Source organism: Canis lupus, chromosome 25 (assembly GCF_048164855.1).
Source record: "Canis lupus baileyi chromosome 25, mCanLup2.hap1, whole genome shotgun sequence".
In the NCBI taxonomy this organism is placed as follows: domain Eukaryota; kingdom Metazoa; phylum Chordata; class Mammalia; order Carnivora; family Canidae; genus Canis; species Canis lupus.
This window is the reverse complement of record NC_132862.1, coordinates 44,911,590-44,935,911: the sequence shown is the minus strand read 5'-3', so window position 1 is coordinate 44,935,911 and position 24,322 is coordinate 44,911,590. Positions and strand designations below refer to the sequence as shown.

General features: G+C 42.5%; 1 protein-coding gene and 1 long non-coding RNA gene across 42 annotated transcripts in view; one reads left to right on the top strand and one right to left on the bottom strand.

The window, feature by feature from the left end:
- CACNA1C (calcium voltage-gated channel subunit alpha1 C) overlaps window positions 1-24,322 on the bottom strand; it is a 746,185-nt gene that overhangs the window by 193,537 nt on the left and 528,326 nt on the right. For 30 of the 41 annotated variants that reach the window (XM_072799575.1, XM_072799573.1, XM_072799572.1 and 27 more), the window contains 3 exons: window positions 21,430-21,626; window positions 9,960-10,063; window positions 2,185-2,357 (listed from right to left, as the gene is read on the bottom strand). In XM_072799575.1, coding sequence (XP_072655676.1) covers window positions 2,185-2,357; window positions 9,960-10,063; window positions 21,430-21,626 — 474 coding nt within the window. Of the gene's footprint in view, window positions 1-2,184; window positions 2,358-9,959; window positions 10,064-10,374; window positions 10,479-21,429; window positions 21,627-24,322 lie in introns of all 41 variants that reach the window. The other 11 variants (XM_072799571.1, XM_072799577.1, XM_072799590.1 and 8 more) reach the window with 1 other exon arrangement.
- LOC140617713 (uncharacterized) lies at window positions 3,292-23,443 on the top strand. The gene is made up of 2 exons (XR_012017903.1): window positions 3,292-13,237; window positions 14,683-23,443. It is a non-coding gene; the product is annotated as an uncharacterized lncRNA (long non-coding RNA).

Genomic DNA, 24,322 nt, shown 5'->3' with positions numbered 1-24,322 from the left:
GCCCAGAAGTTGCCAGAGCCATCGATGAAGAGTAATAATATCTTTTTTTCCTTAAAAGACTATTTAATTTTTGAAATTAAAAGAACTGAAAAATATGCTAACTGTAATCTTAACAATTTCAAAGGCTAAGATATTACTTTAATTGAAACACACATGTAAATTGTAGCAGCATTTCTCCCCTCGTATTTGTTTTGAAGGGCAAACTATGAAGTTCTGAAGAAGAGAATATAGTTCCTAAGTCATAAAATTGCCTTTTCTGTAGATCTCTTAGGTTGCCAATTTCTTAATAATTAAATCACATCAACTCTGCTTGTAATTGGACTTCCCCAATAGACAGCTCTTTGGACCCATTTTCTGGCTCCATTCTTAAGTCTTTTATATTCACTTCATTGCAAGTGTCTATTTTTACTCTCTATATCTTGCTTTTTTGGATACTTATTCCCTTGATCCAACCCCTAGAACTATTCCACCATCATCTCTACAACTGAAGGAGCCAGGTTCCCATTCCATCCTTCTAGGACAGGTTGGCTGAGGACATTAAGCAGACCCAAAGGTCTCCTCCAGTCACGGAGAAAGAGTACAAGGTGAGAGGCACAACAGTTTCCAGAGTCCAATTTCATCCATATTTGGGCTTACGAAAATTCGGCAGAGACCCTGTCCATTGGGATAGGCATTCAGTATGCTCTTCCCAAAGCTTAGCCAGAATGTGGGTAGATGGGCCTTGTCAATGTGATCTGCTCTAGCAGCAAAGGATACTCCATGCTGGGAACTCCCTGGAATTTATTCACTTAGTGAGCAAGGCAGAGAAGCAGCATATTTCTCCTTGGAAGCTCTTGCTTTAGCCAGAGAACGAATAACTATATATCTCTGTGGATGACAATGAATTGCTAAGTAAGTAGTAGACATTGCACATTTTTAACAACATGGTAAGAAGCATACTCATCACCATTAATCATAAATTAGGGGCTCCACCCTGACTTAAGGTGAAGAGATGAGCCAAGATACCAATTCCTGTGACTTAGAGGTAAGCTTCTCTGTCACTCACAGGCCAACTTATTTATTCACCATACCAGTCAGTTCACAAATGAATCAACTACTCCACAGTACCATCAACAGTATAATACAAGCTGCCAGGCATTTTTCCAGAAAGACCCTCAATGGCATCATTGCTCACTGTGACAATCCATCAAAGGTGTTGTCTCCCAACTTCAAAACTACTCAGTAGAGCATTTAAGGTCTCCTTATGTTATTAATTTGTGTGTTATGAGTCTCTTGTTATTTATGTGTTTTATTTTTGTATTTGCACCTTGATCAGTGCTATCAGAAAGGGAACAGTTGATAGATGTATTAAATCAGTCTTTGAAATGAAGAGCACAGGTTCTGTTCTCTATTCACATATTTGACTGTCTCCTTTACCTTTTACCTCCACCTGATTTTTCTCCCAGATTCCCAGTTAGAACTCAGTTACTAGTGAGTAGAAACACATAGAAACCAACTGGGGAGTTTGAACATAATGGGCATAATTAATGGCTGTTCATAAGGACAAGAAACTAGACTCACATATTTATATATGTGTGTTAGGATATATATGTATACACATTCCTACGTAATAGGGGTTTTAGGGCAGCCCGGGTGGCTCAGCGGTTTAGTGCCACCTTCAGCCCAGGGCGTGATCCTGGAGACCCAGGATGGAGTCCCATGTCAGGCTCCCTGCTTGGAGCCTGCTTCTCCCTCTGCCTATGTCTCTGCCTACCCCCCACCCCCCACCCCCGCCATCTGTGTCTCTCATGAATAAATAAATAAATAAAATCTTTTTAAAAAAATAGGGGTTTTAAAACTTTAATGGGAAGACCATAATCTGCTCCCCACCCAAAGAGTTAGAGCCTAGAGGAGGATGTATGATTAAAAAGAAAAAAAAAAAAAAAAAAAGAAAGAGTCCACCTTAGCAAAATCTCAACTGGTTTTTAGACTCTTTGGATTCTAAAAGGGATGTGAGGCTTTACAGGTCAATAGCAATTATTTCACATCTGTGACTAATTTCTATGAGCAGTAAAGATAATCAATATATTGAGTGTTGCTCCAGGAAGACAAACTGTAAGAACAAGTTAGTGGTAGAAGATCTCACTGTTCTGGCCCATTTCCTCCCTCTCCCAGAGCCCAGCCCAAGACAGGATGGCTGCTCACTGTTTCGGGGCTTCTCCTCATCCATGCCTTCATCCTCATTCTCAGGGTCGATGTCCTCTGCCTGGGTGATCCAGTCCAGGTAGCCCTTTAGGTCCTCTTCCAGCTGCTGCTTCTCTCGAAGCTTCTGGAAATCTCCCCGAGCTTTGGCCTTCTCCCTCTCTTTGGAAAACTCTCTGGGGAGTGAGAACATGGAGGAGAAGGGCCAGGTGGGCAGGAAGGGGAGATGGAAATAAGAAACAAAGGGATTAATTTCTTCACAACAGGAGACCTGCCCACCTGCTCCTGCTTTCTACAGTGTTCTCTCCTCATCCTAGCCTTTGTCTTTACTCTCACATAAACAGAAAGTCACCAAAGTGAACATTCTTGACATAGGCTACCAGAGTACAAAGGGATGGATAAAGTCCACTTCCCTTATTCTTGGATCATGGTCACAGCCTTTGCCTTTTAGTAACAACTGTTCTCCAGTGACCTGGAAACCCCTTTCAAACAGTCACTAAAAACCCTCCATGACAGTTATGGATCGTGCATTTTCATTCTGCCCAGAATTGAGTGGTTATTGGAAAACCTCATAAGTGGTTCTGGGTGATAAAGGCGTTAAGGGCCAGTGGTGTGCTGAAGTCCACTCACCCACACTGATTCCTAGGATCCCACCACGCATGGCTCTTCACTGCTCTAGCTTCACTGATGTCTCCTTGTGGCTTGAAATTAGCGTAGTGGGGATATTTACACCATGGAAATTGGCAAATGCCACAAACAAGGGCTTTTTTCCCCACCAAAGAGCCAACTGGTAAATATTTACCAGTATACCACTGATTTAAGGCCCAGGAGATTTAACTACCTCAACCCCCATTCTTATTACTAGAGTTTGTTTTGCCACTTTCAATATGCCTGGAAGGATTTCTAATCTAGGGAAAGTTCTTCCCCACAAGGAGATAAATGAGGACTCCAAACACAAGAAAATGTCCTGGGGGCTGCCCTTTCAGTTAAAAAAAAAAAAATCTAATCAGGCTGGAAAAATACATAAAAGCAAGATGATATAAAAGTTAAATGATGCATTCAGTTTAAAGTAATAATGAGTAGAAATTGGAATTGGATTGGGATTTGCTGGAAGAAAGTTCTATTGAAAAATTTCTGACAGAATGGGTATTTCTTTCCTATTTTCTGATTTTGTCCTTAATTTCTCTCTGACTTCAAATTCACTTTCTGAACAGGAAGGGGCTGGGAGCAGAACATAATTATCAAGAAGGCTAGTTCTCAACTCTCAAAGCAAGTCTTTGTCTTTTCTTCCAAAACAGGTACATTAGGAGCATTTTAGTCTTTTATATTCGGTTTATGGGAAATGGGGGGAAATGTGTGCATGTGTGTATGTGTGTGACATGCACTGAGCATCTTGGTTAATTCATAGAGACATGATTCCTCCTTCTCTCCCCAGTAAAGGCCTAGTTCAGAGCAGAAGCCTGTAGAAACCACCTTGAAGGAATGTCTTGCACAAGTCATACCTAAGGAAATGCACCTTGGAAGGAAGGGCACAGCAACAAATCATAGGAGGACAAAAGCTTCTGAATCCATTCAGTCATATAGGGGTGGCTCTATCACCATAACCACTATCTAGTATTTCCATTTTGTGTGTGCTGCACATCTTTTTAGCATTCACCATTTTTATGGATAAAAAAGGTGTTAGGAATGGGAGTGGTCTAGGGAATTTTGTAATTGGCAGATGTAGCAGTTCTCAAGTTAATGAGTTTTTTCAACTGTTATCTTAATGATGCTCTGCTTTGGATGGAATTTTCTTCTTCAGTTTGATTGAATTCAATTCTAATTGGATTGAACTTGCTCTTTCTCTGGCTTCCTGCCAACTGGCAGGTACCTTCGTTTCCCTCCCAGGGAGTTTAATGCCAGGGAAAGGGGCCAGATTGACAACTCCAAATGAAGATAGAAGCTTTGCCTTGCTTTGTTCCTTCCTTCCTTTTGCTGTTGGGTATGAGCATGGATAGATCGCCTATATCTGGTCTTACCCTCTAGGCTGTGAATTTGCTCTCTGAAGACAGTCACTTTAACAACACTTCCTTCCCAGTGCAAATTAACTCCAGCAACTGCAATTCCAGGACCCTTCCCTCGGCTATCTTCCTGCCCACATACATTTGCATTCTCCATTCTTTTTCTGTGGAGGGGGCTTGGGGATTCATTTTAGCTCTTTTGGGTTATTTCACAGAGGGCTTAAATCCTAGTTATATAACAATTACCCATACTGCTTCTGGAGTCAGGACAACAGGGTTGGGATCAAACTGCAGTAGGGGCAATTGACCCCGTCCTGTGTTCCAGCCTCTGCTCCGTGGAATGAAAGCTCATCATCCATTCCCTAAGACCCTGAGGAACTACCATAGACATCTATGAGGAGAAAAGAAAATGAGGCTGTGTTGGGGGTTTGAAGGGAATAAGAAGAGGCAGGGTTGGATCTGAAGCCCTGCTGGCTCCCATTGGCTCCTATGGAGTGAGGATATAACTCAGCTTGTGGCTGGATGGAAAGTGAGCCAAGTTTCTTTCTCCAGACTCCATGCAGTATGGGATTTGCTGGGTGGTGGTATGTGGTTCTCTTTATCTCCTCACCTGTATGCCAGCCATGTGCCTACTCTGAGGACTGAGCTAATGAAGACATGAAGCCCCAGCCTGACAGGCTGTGCTGGGCCCAGGGACAGAGCTGGCTAGACAGTCAGTCACAGCCATGGGATTTGTCATAGGCAGGAGCAGAGCTCCTGCCAGCAATGGCCAACATGAAAAATGAGGAGTAGAATCGAGAGCTGGGGGCCAGGGCTCAGTAATGTAAAACATGCAGAGGGAGCTGTAGGCGGAAGATCCAATCAATACAAAAGGCTGGGGCTCTAGGCCCTCTGATGATCAATACAGTTGATTCTCATTATTCACAGATTCTGTATTTGTGAATTTGCTTACTTGCTAAAATTTATTTGTAACTCCCAAATCAATCCTTGTGTGCCTTTGTGGTCAAACCCAGACATGTGCAGCAGGGCAAAAAACTAGAGTCATATTCCCAGCTAAGGTTAAACATGGTGACACTCTGCCTTTCTGTTTCAGTTCTCATACTGTAAACAAGCGTACTTTTTATGGTCTCTTTAGTGCCATGTTGTTCACATTTCTGTACTTTTTGTTGGTGGTTTTTCAGTTAAAAATAGCCCCCAAGCACAGTGCTGAACTGCTGAAGTGCTGTCTAGTGTTCCTAAGTGTGAGAAGGTTGTGGTGTGCCTTAGGGAAAAAAATAAATATGTTAGATAAACTCCGTTCAGGCATCAGTTATAGTGCTGTTGGCCATGAGCTCAATGTTAATGAATCAACAATATATACTAAATAAGATGACTTTAAACAGAAACACACATAAAATAAGGTTATGTATTGGTTGCTTGAAAAAAAGGCTTGTTGTGACTAAAGGCTCATAAGATCGTTGTTCTGTATTTCTCCTGAGAGTAGTGGTTTAGGGACACCTGGGTGGCTCAGCGGTTGAGTGTCTGCCTTTAGCTCAGGGCGTGATCCCAGGTCTCAGGATTGAGTCCCGCATCAGGTTCCCTGCGAGGAGCCTGCTTCTCCCTGTCTGTGTCTCTGCCTCTCTCTGTGTGTCTCTCATGAATAAATAAATAAAATCTTTAAAGGAAAAGAAATTTAAAAAAAGAGTAATGGTTTAGTATTCATTAATTCGTGTTCATAGTGACCTCATGGAATACAACTACACAGATAATGAATATGATTATAGATGTTGCTGTCTTTTCTGCTCCCACCTACAAAGAATGCACGTTCTGGCATTTCTTGCTTCCTTCTCGGTCTACACATTGTGTCTTAACTATAGTGCCATGGTCTGGTTATGCTTTCAGGTTGCAAAATGCTTCCCAACCAAGCCACCTGTTGTTTTAGGGAGAGAGACAAGCCATCTCCTGGTGGGAAAGAGGGCAGGATGACTATCCATCTAAGAGATTCTGAGTTCCTTGTATACTGAAGGCACATGTCTGAAGTCCTCTGTTTGCAAGAATTTAAAACAAAAAGTGACCAGATTCCAGAGTCCACAGACTTTTACCTGACTATAGCTTAAGTGCAATTTCAAGAATCTCATTGTCACTGCTTTCATTTTAGTAGGTTGGATAGAAAAGCAAATGTAATCTAATTCTTGTGTGTACTAATACCAGTCCTGTGGCTTGTGAGGATCAATAGATAATGAACATGAAACAATTTTGAGAAATCCCACGATATGTATTCTTCACACTGACTCTATCTGGCCTCATAAAGAATAAGATGTTTTAGGTATGGGAATGTTCCAGATAAAGGGTTACCTAACCCTCTGGTGACTAAAATCTTGGAATATTTACGTTTTGCTTTACAGAGTGTCATCTTTCCTTCATGAAAGTATCTTTCCTTGGTGACTGAAGGACATAATTTATGAGGGGATGAGTTACTGTGTTGGACTGTATAATAATATTGTTCTTAGTTGACAGGTGTGGGGTCTCAGGCCCCTCCAGTTCCAAAATTATCCAAGGCTGTAGTTCTACCAAGCTAGGGGTCTGCTCTCTCTCAAAGACTATTAACATTTGCAGGGCCACCAGCCCTGCTAAACAACTCTGCCCTACTGCACCCTCCTGAGTGGTGGCTCTGCAGCTTCCTCTTGGGTTTTTTTTCTGTTCCCAGTGGCTGTTTCCAACCAGCATCCCATGGATTGCTTCTGCCTTCCTCCCTGCTCCACTTGCTCCTCCTCAGTTCACTTGCTGCTCTTTACTACCTCCCCCCCCCACACACACACTTCTTGACTCTAATTTTTAGGAACATGGGTTAACACCGTTAAAACGGTTTGGGAACAGTATAACATAGAGGTTAGAGAGAGAGGCCATGGATTTACATTGTTTGGGTTTAATCCTGGATCTTCCATTTTCATCTGTAAGAATTGAGGTAGTTTCCTCACCTGAAACTCAATTTTCTTCTCTATATTTGGAGATATAAATAGCACTTAGCTCATAGGGTTGTTGTGAGCATCGGAGAGTTATCCATCAAAAGCTCTATGCACTGAGCCTGCCATGGACGCTGGTTTCTGTTAATGTTAACATTGGAACAGTGAATTTCATGGAGCTCTGAGAGCTTTTTGGTTGCTTTTAGAAGGTTGATTTAACTAGAATTCTTACTGATGAATCAGTGGGGGTTTTGTTGCATTCTTGTGGTGACTTTTATGTTATTGTCCTGATTGATCAAGATGCTGACTCAAAACTGAAATCACTGCCATCACATGGTTAGCCAGTAAGAGCCTAATTCCAGGTTTTGTTACTGTTTGGATCCAGGGCAGTGCCTGGGGCACTTTTGACTGGCTCCCTCAAACCAGGAAGGGGAGATGCTTGCCCAGAGACACTTCTCTGTCCATGCAGAGGATATGCTCTGCAGCCCAGGAAACCTTGGAGATGGTCCATCAGCAAATCCAGAGCTGTGAGGAGCAGGGAGCCCCTCTCAGGGAACTCTACTCAAGGAGCAGGTGCTGGGGAAGGTGTCCCACAGAGACCAATGTATGGACTCTAGAGCTCATAGTTCTAAAGTCTGAAAGCCTTAATGTTCCTGTTCAGAGTCTATTCATGTTTGGAGTGTTACTACATGCCAGGCTTCGGTCTAAGTATTTTTACACACACAATCTCAAAGGGACTGAGTTGGTCCAAAACATGGTCTTCAAAAGGATTTTTCTCTCACATCTGCAACTGCTGCCTTTGACTTCTCTGCCAGGAAGACAACTTTACTGGGGAGGGGGTGCCAAGAGTGACTGTGAGCAGATACTCTGCTTGAAGAGGGTCCTTTATGGGCTCATGCTAATTCTTAACTCTGGATTCCTGGAAAGATTTTCACTTGCTTAGATTTGTTCCTTATCTCTTGGGGAAGAAAGTGGAATCACATTTTTTTTTTTTTAAGGTTCAGAGCTCTGGCTTATGTTACAGTTCAAGTTCATTCAATGTATACTCAATGGACAGTGATGGGAAGATGGGATCTAGGCTGTGTCTGCATTCTGGTCCTCATTCTGATACTTATAAGCACAATGACAACACACAAGTCACCTCTGGGCTCACTTTCCTCATCTTTAAAAAGAAAAGGTTGAGGATTTTATTCAATAATTCCAGTTATGACAGGCACCAAGTAAACAATAATCATTGTCATGATGGTACCATTATTGAGCACTTTACTATATGCCAAGTATTTTACACAAATGATCTCCCTCTATCATCACAAAAAGTTATGAGTTGGTATTATTATCCTCATTTTTTTTTGGATGGCTAGGTGAAGTTTAAAAAGGTAAAGTTGCCCAACATTATGCATCCAGCAAGTGCAGAGCTGAGATATCCAAATTTGTCTTGAGTGGGAGTGATGAAGTTATTTTTTTCAATGCTTTGATTTACGTATAAACACAGGGGCATTTTCTTGTGTTGGAACACAAAAATGAAAACCTTTATACCTTCCAGGCAGCTAATATCTTCATCATTTTACCCCTGATGGAAGACACTAGTTTCCTATGTGGCCTTACCTTGGCAAAAGGCATGGTGTCATCAAAGTCCCTAACAGGCCACCCACCATTGGGAAACAGTGAGGGTGGAAGAAGATTTTTTCCTTCACTAAATCCCAATGACTAAACCTGATGCTCCTGCATGGCATTAGGCTATGGCAGGAGATAGGACTAGCTGTTCCCAGTCTATGTACTTGGTAAAAATTAAATGCAATCATTCCTGTCATGTCTGACTTTCTCTCAGCATTAATGTCCCTGGAGACATAGGAAAGGCTATTCAAAGCAGCTGACCTGTCTTGAGCGAGGCAGAAGTAGATTGTCCCCCCTCCCCCTTGTAGCAAAGGCAGCAGAGTAGGTAACCCATGAGCAGGTCACTAGGAGCATTTAGGTGCTAGGCCTTGGCATGGCTGATGTGGACTCATGAAGAAGGTAGGTTGAGGAATGGCCCAGTGAGTCCACAGTGTCAAGGAGGCCATCCCCAGGGCGGCTTGATGCCCCCATTATATGCTATTTCTACCACGTTTTAACTTCATTGGAGCAAAGGCTGGAATTAGGCAAACTTTATGCTTGAAGCTAAGTAGATAAACTTAAAGGAAGGTATGTTTCATCTCCTCTATTCTCAAATAATCTATGGCTTTGAACAGCTAAGAGCCATTTCCATTCAGAAAAGGGGCATACTAGACATGGACTGAAGAGTCTTGAATTAGAATCAGAGAGAATTTTATTTAGTTTGTATTTGTTTATGTATACTTTCAATCAAACTCTTATTACCCCAGCCCATTCGACACTGAATAAAAGCTATCTGAAATCTTTACTGTTAGCCTGCCACCAACTATAATCAGGCAAGTACCTAGTGGCAAGGCTATGGCATGTGTTAAAAGCACAATCTATGAATCTTCCCTCCAATCCCTCCTGCCAAACCCTTTCAACTCAAGGGTCTTATCATGTAGCTTCTCAGGTAGAAGGAGAAGTATCCTGCCTACCTGAATAGCTGCTTGAGGGTGGGAGGGGGTTGGATGAGGTAGCAGGAGACAGGTAGGCCTAAGTATCTCCTCATGAAGCCCAAACCAATGGATTAATTAATCCTTGTACATTTGATCCTCTGTCCAGCCAGGCCAAGGACATTCACTTCAAGGCTCCTGAGGTGCCCTTTTATCCCAGGTTCATCAGAGCCAGAAAAAAGAATAAAGCCAGGAATAGCAGAAAGAGTAAATAAAATAAAATCAAGACCTTTTTCCTTGGTCCTGCTTACCCGCTAAGAACACCGAGAACCAAGTTAAGTACAAAAAATGACCCTATGATGATTAGTGTAACAAAATAGATCCAGGGCCAGTCCCTTCCTACGGCATCATTGACCTGGAAGAATGGAATGATAGTTAGTGAGGCACACTCAGCAGCCGAGCATGGCCAAGTGCCCATCACCGGCTCCTGGACACTGACCCAAACAGTGCCGGGACCCAGGGATCCTCTAGTTGCAAATCAGAGGCCAAATAGCCTGCCTGGCCAATGGGTTGGAATCTGTGGTTGAATGGGGACTTTTTTTTTTTTTTTTCTGATTTTCCTGGCCTGTTAGGATCCCATCTCTGAGGACCCTGGTGATGGATACAGTGGGACCTGGGACCTTGCTCGGCTGCAATGTAAAGAATACATAGAAACAGTCAGCTTACCCGCTCAACACACCGAGAACCAGATTTAGAACGAAAAAGGATCCAAAGATGACCAGACTGACAAAATACACCCAGGGTAACTCATAGCCCATAGCGTCCTGCATCTGGAAAGATGAAGGCAGGTTAGGAAAGAGAGAGCAGAATGAGTTAAAGTGAGGAGGCAGGCAGGAAGGTTGTGGGTAGAACAGGAGGAGACTAGCGAGGCTGAGCCAGGATCCACTGTCACCTCTGGCACCATCAATATTCAAAACACTTCCCCACAACCCTGTCCTGGACCTTAAGGGATCTTTGCAGGCACTGAATGCAGGGCAATCTTTCCTAGCACTGTCTGTTGTTTTATTTTCTGGAACAGAAAGATTTCTACAATGTTTTTACTTGTCTAATAAGGTGGATCACCTAAAAAAATGATTTTTTCAGTGTAGGATGGTTTTAGGTCAGTGAGGTTTCTGTGGTATTAAATCTTCCACTGTCCCCCAGGGCAGCCTAACCTTAGTGTCAGGAGTGCCCCAGCTCTTCCTGACAGAGCCAGAGGCCCAGAAACTTTGAGCCTGCATGAGGAAGGAGAGCCTTTCTTAAGGGGCTTTCCTGAGCTGGGCCCAGAGTTTAGAAGCCAAACTTTGTGCTCCACAAGCATGCAGGGCCACAGCCCAGGAGGGACAGTAACTTTGGTTACTTATCCAGAGAATAGTTCCTGTCCTGCAAACACATTTCCTGTAGCCTGGAGACTGTGACCAGTACCTAAGTGGATAATGGAGGCGGCCTCTGACAGGTGGCAAACCCCTGCAGTAGCTGGGGGCAGTAGTGTGCCAGAGCTGGATCCTCTGGGCTTTGGAGAGCCACCCCGTAGCTCTTTCCAGGTCCGTGTTCAGTGACGTCACTAGGGTAGCCCAGAACTGGCCACGGCGGGCAGAGTGGGCAAATGACGTAGATCAGCCCCCACTCTGCCCTTTGCCCCTAAACAGGTGGCTAAACATTTAGCAGCGCATAGCTGGCTGGAGGGTAGGTATAAACGTGATGTGAAGTCACAGAGCAGCCTTTTTTTTTTTTTTTTTTTTTTTATCAAACTGGAAGTTTGTTCTGATTTAGTTTCTCAAATCTATTTCTTTTAAAGCTTTCGGACTAAACAGGATTTAGTCTTATCTTCCTAAAATGAACCCTGACTCTGTCCTTGTGAAATTGCCTTACAGGAATCCAGTTCTTAATATACAAGCTTCCCAAATGATTGACATTAGTGGATCTCAGAGTGTGGCCCTGACCTGTTTGGAAATGCACACACTCTGCCTTCCCTGAAACTCTTTAAGTGGGTCCAACAACCCATGTTTTTACAAGCCCTACGGCGAGTCTGAGAACCACTGATTTGCACTATTCTCCATACCTCTCAACTTCAACTATAAGGGCACAAGTACTGTGATTCACTACCTGTCTCTGCTTTGTTGCATGGCAGTGTTCCTTAAAGTGTGATCTGAAGACCACCAGAATCAGAATCATCTGGAAGAATTGTTAGCAACACAGACCCCAGGGCCATTTCTCCCAAATCTGCACACCTCATAACTGTGTGATAATCACCCAGGTAGTTCTAAAGCCAGGTGCCTCAAATGAGTTACATGTGTGCTGGGATAGTACCACCCTCAGCCCTCAGGGCTTCTCAGCCTCCAAGAAACCTTACCCATGTGCCTAGGGATGCTGGACAAATACTCTCTGTGTGCTGTGAGTAAAAAAGATTGAGAAGTACTGGGAGATTTACCTTGTTGGACTGGTTTGAAGTGTTACATCCTGAAACATTCTTTTCAAATTTAATACTACTTATCAGGGGTTACTATATTTTGGTTGGAGGAATCTGCCAATGTGGCCGTGGCATAGAGTAAAAAATTATGCTAAGGGCTTGGGTATCATGGATCTCAACTGAGTCACTGAGCAAAGGAAGAACTCCCAACATATGTCCACTTAACCATGTCATAATACAATTCAATTCAACATGAATTTATTGAGCATTCCCATTCCCATATATTCTTGCTGTTTTCCACAGAGTGTTTATCCCTTTCTAACTGTGCAATTTATTTATTTATTTATTTATGTTTTTATTTATTTATTTATTATGTGCTTGTGTTCCATGCTTGAATGTGAGTTCCCTGAGGACAGTTAGTTTTGATCTGGTTTGTTCACTGGTGAATCCCCAGCTCCAAAAACAGTGCCTCACACATGGCTGGTGCTCAGGAAATGTTGGGTGAATGAATGAACTTGATATGTGCCATAAATAGGAAGCCCTTGCTAGCATGGGGACAGATAAATAAAAGGCAGCTACAATGTGAGGTGGTAAATGCAGTTGTAAGAATAAATATTCAGGGTTATAGAAGTGCAAGGGGAAGAGTGGCTGTATGAGGCTTGGAGAAGTAAGCAAGTGCCAGAGCAGGCAGGACTGGGTAAACCTTGCACTATGAGGCCACTGAAGGCAGGAGTGCAGGAGTGGGCAGGAAGCCCAGAGGCCATGTGAGCCTGTGACAGGATTGGGGGTTTCCTAGGAACTTGGCAGTTATTAAAAATAGAACCCACAGCTGAAAAGCCATTCTGGCTCCGGAATGGAGGCTTTGCCCAGTGGCTGAGGACTAAAATACCCAGCAAAACAGCAGTTGTTAGGAAAGGCAGGGCAGAAAGGTTTGTATGTGTCAGACTCCGCTACCATCACAAGGGACCCGGGAACCTCCTTTAACCAGAAAGTAAATGTTTGAACCAAGGCTGCAAAGGAAACCAAATTCACAGAGGGAAAACCAGTAACCATCATCAGGAAGAGAAAGTCCAATAATCACCCAGGAGGAGAAAAAGAAAACTGCACCCATACAAGAAGGGAAGGGACTGATGAAATGAGGTGAGGGACAAGAAAAGCATGACGGACAGCTAGCCAACCATAGGACACTTAATGATTGTAAGGATGGCCATGTGATCCCAGGGTCTCTATGTCACGTTTTATTATAAGGAACAATGACATAAGCCTTTCACTATTCTTAGCAGTGGTCTCATTTGAGTCCACATTTGTTCAATAGTATTTCCTGAGTGCCTACTGTGTGTAAGACATTGTGTTCAGTCAGTAAGAGTGACAGGGTTAAAAACAGCCCTGGATAGGAGAAGATATCTGTGAGGAGGCATTCATGGAAACTGGATCTAAGTCCATGAAGCCTCTAAGTGTCCTAGCTTTTCCTTTCTCAGGTTAAGTCCTGCCAGTGAAGGTCAGAGTCCTTTCCTCTTGCCTAAGTTAGGGAGGGTGAGGAGGTCAGGAAGAGCTGAGGGAAGCTGTGGACTCCCCCCTGAGAAAAGGCACACACCCATGGTGCTGTGCATACAACTCCATGGATGCATGGACCCCATGTTTCTGACCAACCCGCTGCTCTGTGCTAATCCCAGAAGAGCTTTTCCCAAGAGTGGCAATGGGGGCCTGTTCTGAGTCCGTTCTCCTGCTTCGCCCTGGATCTCAGACGTCCTTACCTTCCTCAGGACAGACAGGAACCGGTAGTTCCAGGAGGCATGCTTGCTGCAGTGCACCCTCCCAGAGCTGCCTCTGGAGCCTGGGCAGATGGTGAGTGGGTGCAAGGGCTGGTTGGCACTCAACCAACTTCCTTAGAATGAAATATCTCCTGACTGGTTCCTCATAACCCTAAATTTATGAACAGTTAACCTCATAGAAAATACAGTTCCCTGAGCCACGTATCTCTCTCAAGTCAACAAACCCATGAATCTCAGAGGTTTCCTTGGGCTCTTGTTCAGTTTGGGTGTCCTTTCATTTGTGTCACAGTTGGGTGACTTACAGCATAATTAAGAACCTCAAATGGAAGGAGCTACAAACCACCTTGCCCCTAGATAGCCCATAAAGAGTTTTGTGATAACCTTATGACCCACAGATAACTTCAGCATCTCATGATAGCCTCATGACCCAGATATTCCACTGATATTCTCATGATAACCTCATGACCCATAGATATTTTCATGACCTATCAAAATTCCATAGAGAGCCAGGGCCACATCTAGGAGACTCATGGTCTCTATCTCTCCCTTGTCCTATCCTTCTGCTTTGGTGTCTTCCTTGCTGTGGGACCGTTCTTTAAAAGGTTTAAGACATAGAATAGCAGGTGAGGGGCAGGAGGTAGGAGGACAGATGGGAGATTAACAAGCTTCCAAGGTGTTCCTAAGACCCCATGTCTTCCTCAGCAAGTAATGCTTGGCAGCCACTGATAGGTGGTTCTCTGGTCTGTCTGGGTCTGGCCTGAGAGGAAAGCGCCCCTTTTTGTTTTCTCTTTTACTTTCTGCTCTTTATTCTAGGCCACCTACTTTGGGGGCAGACTGGATAGAGAGCATACAATGCTGGGTGTCTCTGAAGTAGGGCGATGCCTGGAGTGATGAGATTGATGTCTTAAATCAGCTGGAATGGAGCTATTAAGAAGAGAGAAAATAAATAAAGACGTACTTTTAAAAAATGACCTAGATTGCTGATACCCTTATTTAGAGGTGAAAAAAGAATAGGTTTTCTCAAGCCATTAAAGCTTTATGTTTCCTAGGCCTATAACAAAGGAAGCTTTGTGACTTTTCCAAGGAAGGCATATTTAGGCATCTTGATGTCTACCACCAAGCAGCCATTGCAGCCTCTAGGCCCAAGGACTAACAGGACGACCCCAGCCTTTGCTGAAACACATAACTTACTATTCCAAGAATCCATAGACAGACCAAAGGTAATACCAAATGAAAAACACAGAAGAACCTTCTAAAAACAATATCTAATTCTTTGAGGGCAACCTCAACCTTAAACCTTCAAATCCAACATATTTTTTTTTCACAAAAAAAAGAAAAAATAGGAGGAACAATACCTCCTGGGTCCTAGTGCATCAAGGCCACTCTCAATTCTAGCTGATTTCCATGAGTTCTCAAGACATGGCACTTTTTCCTGTAAGGTTTGTGGCACAGGCACTGTATATCTAAAAAGACTAACTACTTTCAGTGAATGCCAAGAGGGCTATCACTTGACACCAAAGACAGGAGGTATAGACCCATAAAAGTCCCAGTGCTTTCTACAAAGTACAATTAGAGGACAGGGTTTGCTGCTGCCATGAATGCCAGTGCCCAGGGTGATGGTTCAAAAAATCTGTGACTACTCTTGACCTTTGTCACCTTGCCTGTGGACATAGGGTTTTCACCTGTGGGTCCATCAGTGAGCAAGCAAGTTAGACAACAAGCTTCACTTGACTCCTTCTTGTCCCTGTACTTGATTGTCATTGTACATGGAAAAACTGTGAGTGCCTCAAGGTATAAGCAAAAGCCTGCATTATGTGGCGGAAGACAGCAGAAGGCTCCTAACATAAAGGGAAGCCAACAAAATTAACTCCTCAATCTATTAAAAGAAAATCCCTGAACTCAGATGGAATTATGCACTGACATTCTAGGGGAGGCCAGGAAGGGTTTGAGTAGAGTGGCAACCCCAGGTATGAACACTTGTGTAGGAGACAGCTGGTTCACAGCCAAAGGAAGATACATTTATTTGTCCTGGGCAGCCACCAGGTGTGGGCTTGAGTTTGATGCCTGTGACTGTACCTCTAGGCAGGTGGCCTTTCAGACACCTTGGGTGAGAACACTTTAGGGAAGCTGGGCTGTTTCTTGGTTCTGTTTTAGGTTCCCTCAACAGAACCAAGAAACAGTTCTCTCTAATTTCCCAAAATGCAATAAAGCTTGCTTTCCCCATGGAGGGGGGAGCCTCAAAGCCAGTGAAATTCCCCTCTCTCTTGGAAGTGTTCTGTACCAATGCAGAGCTCTCCCTTAGTGTAGTGTTCTGTCCTAAGTCATATTTCCTTGGGTGTGTCCTCTATCTCTTCAATTAGATCTTAATTCCTTGAGGGGAGGACTTCTCCCCAACCCTCCATCCTAGTCCCTACTTAGTCCTACGAACATAGTAAATGCTCAATAAATGTTTGTTAAATAGAATTATTGAATAATAAGGACTCATCTAATACCAGTGAAATGAATAAAATAAAACAATAATTAAATAAATAATGGCTTTGAGAGATGATAATTCTCTTTCTTGATATACTTATAAACCACTAATTTATTTCTTTGTTTAAAACAGCATGGGCACTAAGTGGGGAGAACTCTAACAGAAGCAGATTAGAAGTTAAGGACTGCAGGGTCTAAAGTAGGACCTCCCAGTTTCTCTGCTCTGATACCTGTTAAAGAGCCCAGGATGCTGTTTCTAGGTTACTTGAGGATTTTTTCCCCAGCTCTTCACTTAGAATGAGTCTTAGGTCATAAATAGAACTCAGCTCCTTTTCTGTTTCTTGATGCCTTCAGAGACTCATTTTCTATATTCTGTAGTGAAAAAAAAAGTGGCTTTTTGAAAAAAAGATGGAGTGGGGGAAAAATAGGGTAAAGCCCAAATCAACCTGCCTGAATAAAAGACCTTTGTCATAAATGAGAGATGTTTCAGCAGCTTCAAGAGCAGATATGAGTGGCCGTCTTGGGGTATGTATGTGTGTGTGTGTGTGTGTGTGTGAGAGAGAGAGAGAGAGAGAGAGAGAGAGAGTGAGTTTAGTAGGAATATCTTCCCAGCATGTCCAGACACGTAAGTGGGACAAGACAAAGTGTGGAACTGACCACTGACTTATGAAAGGTTAAAACATTAGAATTTTGTTCCCAAGGTCTCCTGCTGAGCCCAAACTATCCCAGTTGCTACAAAAGACACTACTTATGATTCTAAACATCTTTTCTTTATATGACTTCTCATTAAGTATTCTTCCTAGACTTATTTTTAAGTTCAATTTGTATTTTTAAAAAAGTAGTGAAACAACTGATCCTGGAGAAACCAATTGCAGGGGGACAATAAGTGGTGTCAGAAAGAAGTGATCCCACTATGCTGGTGGTAGGTGGGGTAGGGTGTGATTCCAGGAAAACCTGGACCTGAGTGCTTTTACTGTGCTGCACAGTATGAAATATTCTTGGGGGCCCTGGGTCAGGAGGGCATTGGGTAAGCAGAGATCAGTAGAGTCCTCTGGATGAAGGATTATTCAGGCATCTAGATTCCTGAAGAGCTAGAAACATGTATTCTTGGGCGACGCCTATTCTAAGTGCTGCCTCTCTTTCCCACAAGTCTCACCTGCAACCTGTTCCAGGTGTTCCAAATCCTGGGCAAGCAGCCATGTTATTCTGTTTCGCAAGAGCATGGGGCTATGTCAAGTACAAATTCAGCACTGAACAGACACTCGATTGGTGTTTATGCTATCTGTGATCTGGCCAATGTGGAAGGGATAATGTTCAGGATTTCAAACTGACATGATGTGGAAGGGATAATGTTCAGGATTTCAAACTGACCCTAGTCCTTAGACAATGTCTGAGAATCCTGCAAATCATCCTGATTCAGCAGCCTTTTCTATCTTCAGGAAGGCACATGTTCAAACCATGTAAGACAAGTATTTTTAAATTATATGCAGGGAGTTAGGGGTGTTTGTTTAAAAAAATTCATAAATTCGAATGTACAAATGGAAACCAATGGTAATGCCATACAATATTGGATTCTTCCCTGTCTTGGTGCTACACTACTTCTAAAGAAGACTGAAACTTTCTTTTACTCACTTGTCCCCTTTATTTTAGAAGAGGCATGGACATTCTGAGAGTAAATGAGATTGTAGCTTATGAAGACATCGCCCAAGGAAACCACACCTCAAACTGCGTTTTGGCTTAGTTTCCAAATCCTCAATGTCCCCCACCCCTTACCCTGTCACCTGTAGACTTGGTAAAAGAAATGTTTCAACAAATTGTTCACCTAGTTGGAGCCATGACCCAGTGTATGGCCAATAGCTTTAACATCTGAGGAACTCCTCAAGTATTAGTTGGCCAAGTTTGATCTTACTTTTTAGTTCACTAACTCTTCAAGATGATAACAATGGGATGAAATAATGGATGTCACAGAAAAAGAGAAATGGATCTGATATTACCCATAGTAGGAGGCAGGTGTCTGCCATTTGCTACTGTTGACCTCCTTGATCCCTTCCATCCCAAGCTATATCTAGTGATTGAACCTATTGCTTCGTTAGTGCTTTAATGGTTGATTCTCTCCCTAGGAACATCTATCCAGCTGTTTGATAGTTCAGAGTGAATCTGAATCTGGGGTTTCCATTCATTGCTATACTTGAAAATCTTGGTTGCTTCTTCCAACATCCTCTAGACTTGACCCTTGGATTTGAAGGGAAATACATTGTTCTGAGTGGTAGATCCTACTTCCCCAATTTCCATGGAAAAATATAGCTTCATAGATTGGTTCAAATCCAGTGGCATGAAAGCAGCACCATGCAGATTGAATAGGTTAGACTTCTAGGGCATATTTCATATTTCAGCTTGGGCATCAGAATCACCTGGGAAGACTTTTCAAAATGTAGATACTGGAGCCTAACTTTGGAATTTCTCCATTCAGTGGCTTTGAGGGAAGTCTGGGCATCTTTATACTTCGACATCTCCATGTTTTAAACTAAAGTACATTGGGATTTGAGAGGCTGTGGGTTTGGAGATACAGGCCCAGAGGTAAGAAGGAAGAATGCTGAAGGGGGAGGAAGAAGGAGAGAGAGAGAGAGGAAAGAAGGATGAAAGGAAGAAGTGGCCATAGAAAGGTCAAAGCGATTAGACAAATTGAAAGCAGGAGCATTGGGCTGGGAAATGCTTCCATCACGAATACCCAAGTATGAGGCTGTTTAAGCTTTAGAGGTGTGTGTGTATGTGTGGGTGTGCATGTGTGTGCGTATGCACACCCCCCCCCCCCACACACACACAATATGGCCATTTTGGGAAGGTGCTGGGAAAATCAGAGACACATGTCCCATGAGCCTGGGATTGTTCCTTCACCTCTGACACTTTTTCCGTTCCCAGCCTGAGCTCTATCACACACACCCCAGGGGAGAAAGCACAACACAGCTGCTGAAAATTGGTAGTTGCAGTTGTGTGCTTCTTCTCATTTCCCACCCTGGCTGTCATTAGGACAGTATTTCTTTGGGTCACATCTGGCTGGTGGGGTATCAATGACTTGTGGTGAGGGAGAGGGAGGGAGTGATGAAGGAAAATCACAAAAATACATCAGGGCCATCAGCAAAGTAAATTATACCTATTCCCCCAGCCCCACACATCCACCCACTCACTGCCACCCTGCCCTCAATTTGCTGCCATGGAAGGCGTTCTCATAGCAACTTAAGGCATGGGTTTGAAGCTCATGTCATGTGGCTCTGAAGCAAAGTTCCATATGATCTTATGTTCTAGGGTCTATCAGAAGCTGCCCATGTGCAGAAGATTGTTTCTGTCTTTAGCCATAGAGATCTACCCACGGTAAAAGGACCACTTGGGAATTTGATCAGCTTTGCTAAATGAAATTAATTTGCCTAAGCATAGTACATTTAATTCCCTCTTTTCCTAGAAATTATTCAAAATAAAAAAATTATTCAAAATCAGTTTTTATCGAGCATGGGTCTAAAAAATGTTTTCTCATGTTTCATTTTAATTAGAGGGAGAGGTGATTTGACTTTTGTCTTTTTTTCAAAGTATCACAACATCACAACTCCACCATGGCACAGGCTCCAGTTGTACCACCATTATTCAGTTTAGATTTAGTGTTTATCTAGACTGAGCTTTTCAGTCTGAACTGGATGTTATTTATATCTGAATATGTACCTAGGAGCTTCCCCGACATGCAAGAAATGCTCAATAAATGTTTGCTGGGTACAAAGTTCTTGGGTAAGTTTCAAGTAGTCATTTGCAGAGAAGTATGCATTTCACAGCAACACGGGGTTTTAGCATGTTGACTAGAACATAAAAATTGGGAAAAGAGGGTTTTGAATCAATAGGACCTGGTGCTTATGAAAAAATTAACAGATACAATACGATACCCTGTATCACATCTCTGTGTTGTTACAAAGCTCTTCTGATTTTAGGAAGAAGTCAACACCTCTCTTGGCTTCAGTTTCTTTCTATCTGGCAGCTCTGTTCAACGGGAAGACATTCACTTCCCTCTCCCTCTTTCTTGCTTTAGTATGTAGGCACTATTCCCTTAAGCAGGCTGTTAGACTGTTTTCGGCATGGCCAAATAAATTTGACTATTTGCAAAACTGTGGGTGAGATGGTATTTTCAAGACTGGCAACAAACATTTTTCACCCAAACGCTGGAGAACAACACTGGATTCTGGCAAGTCATTCCTCAAGCTCAAGTAGGAGATACTACAAAGAATTATATTTTCTGGAGCTTTCACAAATAATGGACTTGACTCTGCCAGATGGAGACAGCTCAAATATGGTGTGTATATTTGCCTGTCCCATAGGCAGAAATCTGGCACTTTAATAGTTTGAAGGTTGGAAAAGTAGTGTTGGCTGCTGGATAATAAAAGGGGCATCTTGAAAGTAAAAGATTTACCATTGACTGGTTGACACTTAGGAAGCGGTATTTCTAAATATGCATCACACAACCAGCAGTGTTTTGTTAGCAGTGAAAATGATGGCAATGTATTGGTCTGATGGACTATTCTAATATTATAAGGTAAGATTAACATGAGAAATAAAAATATAATAGCATGACATCATGCTATACAATTCAATAAAAATGGTTTCTTGTTAGAAGACCAGGCCTGACTTTTCTCCTTAGCCCTAAAAATTAATAACTATGCTCTCTAGCTCTCTTTTGTGGACCGATGCAAGACAAGGATAAAAACAGAAGAAACTCTACAGTAGGAAGGGGAGTTGAATAGAATCCTTGTGTCAGGTTTGGTCAACTCATTCACAGAGCATCAGCTGCATGCCAGTGTTTCTCACTATGGTAGGACAAACTGACAGATGATATTTTGCTTAGGCTGGTGGGCAGACAGAGAGACTCAATAGATGCAAGTTTCATGTTTTGTTTCTCAGGAAAGACCTGGAAGAAATCAAAGACATTTATCAACTATTCCATCAAGGTGTATATGTGACCATAAAGTCATGGGGAGAGTGGAGAAGGGAGATGTTGAAGAAAGGCTCGCAGCCTTCTGGACTCCCCACCTCTGCCCATCTCAAGCTACGTACCCAGTACAGCACATCTGTCCAGCCCTCCATGGTGATGCACTGGAATACCGTCAACATGGCGAAGGCAAAATTGTCAAAGTTGGTGATGCCATGCTTGGGCCCATCCCACCCGGGCTTGCACACAGTGCCATTCTGGCACTGCCGCCCATGGCCTGTTTCCAGAGCACAAGGGGAAGGATCATCTTCTGCTGGAACATCTTGAATGATCAGCGGAAAAGAGAAGGAAGCAGAGGGGATGGAAAGAGATAGGCAGAGAAAGAAGGAGTGAGAAGTCAGAGAGAAAAGTGATAGGATAAGGTTAATGGGCTAGGCAAAACAACCATAGCAACAATAATGTAGAACAAGTTTTCATTAGTTCCCTCATAGAGGAATTAAACAACATAAGGAACCAGATACTCATTTAGGCTATTGATTTTGAAAGTCAGTACTTTCAACTAATTATAAAACTGTATTTTAACCTTCGCAATTGATTTCAAAGATAGTAAGGCTATTGCATATTCTGTTGTAACATGTTGGCATCCTGGTCAAATGGCCAATTAAAAACTGTGATCATGCAATCACTCCAAGTGGAAAATATTCTGAAAAATGATAGGAAGTCTATCTTTTCTTTTTTTTTAGTGATAAAGTATCTATGAACACTTCCATTGGAATACCAGAGTTTAGGTTGAGGGCTATATTGACTGGAAGAGTCTTTCACATAATTAGTGAACAAATCCCATTCGGTAACACTTTCTTCATTACATGTTACAAGATACAATACCAGTGATAAAAATCATTTTATAGTGAATCCTTATGTTGATAAAGGACCAAAAATAAATTCTGACTATAGAGGGGAAGTAGCAACCATAGTGGCTTTTATTACAACCCTTGAGTACAAACACTGCTGACTCTCTTTTATGTATGTCATGTGTAACCTTGTGGCACTGCTCTTTGGTCTCCAGCATTAATACCTTTAAGAAGAGAAGCATCATTTTCTGACCTCTAATCAAGACAGAGCGGCAGTGGATGACAGAGAGAATGCTCCCTAGGTACAAACAGACCTTTTTTCAGGAAACTGTATAACATATGTACTGTGGCTACAGATGGTGTTTGGGCTAATTTCACATGGTGAGAAAAGCTACCAAAAAATCAATAATTAAGATGTAGCTTGTATTTTTGGTGTGGAGGCACCTGGATGGCTCAGTCAGTTAAGCATCTGCCTTCAGTTCATTCATGTCAGGGTCTTGGGATCCAACCCCACATAAGAGCCCCGCCTCAAGACATTGAGCCTTGCACTGCATTGGGCTCCTTGCTCAGTGGGCAGTCTGTTTCTTCCTCTCCCTCTGCTCCTCACCCTGCTCATGTGCTCACTCTCTCTCTCAAATAAATAAATAAAATCCTTAAAAATAGATTAGACTGATCTAAGAATTCCTATTATGGTAAAATACTGGGAGTCTTGACCCAGCTATGGAAGGTAATGGTTTGAAATTCATAGAAGTTTGTGAAATTAAGGACATTGTCTCTTGCTTGTAGAAGGTAACAGTAATAAACAGAACAGACTTCAGTCCTAACAAATAATTGCCTTTAACAATAGTGAAAATATGCTCTCAGATAGGGAATTTGCTTATAGTTCTTCATTTCGAAATAACAGGTCACTCAGGATCTTTTTTTGTTTCATATGCATCAAAACAATTACAAGTGCCTAGGATCTCTGTAGTGAAGATTACTGGTTGGTTGGTTGGCTCTTTCTCAGTTTGTGCCTGCAAATTTGCAACTGTTTACACAGAGGAAGATGGAAGATGAATATTAATCCTAAGTAAGGGACTGATCTTACGAGAATGGAGTTGAGCAGCATGCTTGAAAATATATGCTGGAGTGTGTCTTCTTGGCTTTTTTTCTTTTTTTCTCTCTTAACAGCTTTATTGAAATATAATTTACATGTCTTACAATTCATCAGTGTAAATGTACGGCTCAATTATTTTTAGTAAATTTATATAGTTGTGCAGCCTTCACCACAATCCATTTTAAAACATGTCCATCATTCTCCCAAATTCCTGTGTGCCTGTTTGCAGTCAATCCCTGCTTCTCTCCCCAGCCCCTAGCAACCTGATCTACACTCTGTCTCTATAGCTTTGCCTTTCCAGAAATTTCATAGAAATAGAATCATGCGATATGTAGCTTTTTGTGTCTGTTCTCTTCCACTCAGCATAATGTTTTTGAGGTTCATCTGTGTTGTTGCACATATCAGCATAGTATATTCTCTTTTGTTGCCAAGCAGTACATTTCACTGTACGTCTATCCATTCACCAGCTAATGGACATTTGGATTGTTTCCAGGTTTGGGCTATTGTGAACAGTGAGTGCTGCTTCCTGGCTTATTCTTGGCCTGGTGCTTCGGGTTATGTATGAGTCTTTGTGTGATGACCAAGGTGTAAAGGTCTGCGTCACTGGTCCCTGTACTGTTGGAGAGAAAGACAGCATCCACACCATTTCCTGACTTCGGGATCTGGCTCCCAACAGGACTCCACTCAGGAAACTGAACTCTAGTCAATTTTTTGTGAGTTCTGAATTTTTGAAATCTTTGGAGATTTGGACATGAGTTTAAACAATGGGAGGCTATAAAAGGGGGGAATTCACTAAAAAGTGAACCCCAAACTCAAAGAATACATAAAAAAGTGAATAACAAACACCCCAAAAATAGAGAGACTGAGAAACCAAGAACTAAACAGATCACATGTTCTGTTGGATTTCTCACTCATTCTGGTGATGGCTTTCTACTGTGATGTGTTCAGTCTCTGTGATAAAAGGAGATGGGAGAAAAAGAGAAGGTGAAAAAACAGAGGGACAACTTGCATTTCTTTTTCTTCTGCTTTGCTTTCTAGTGAATAACGATGCTATTAATCTTTGTATTGTGA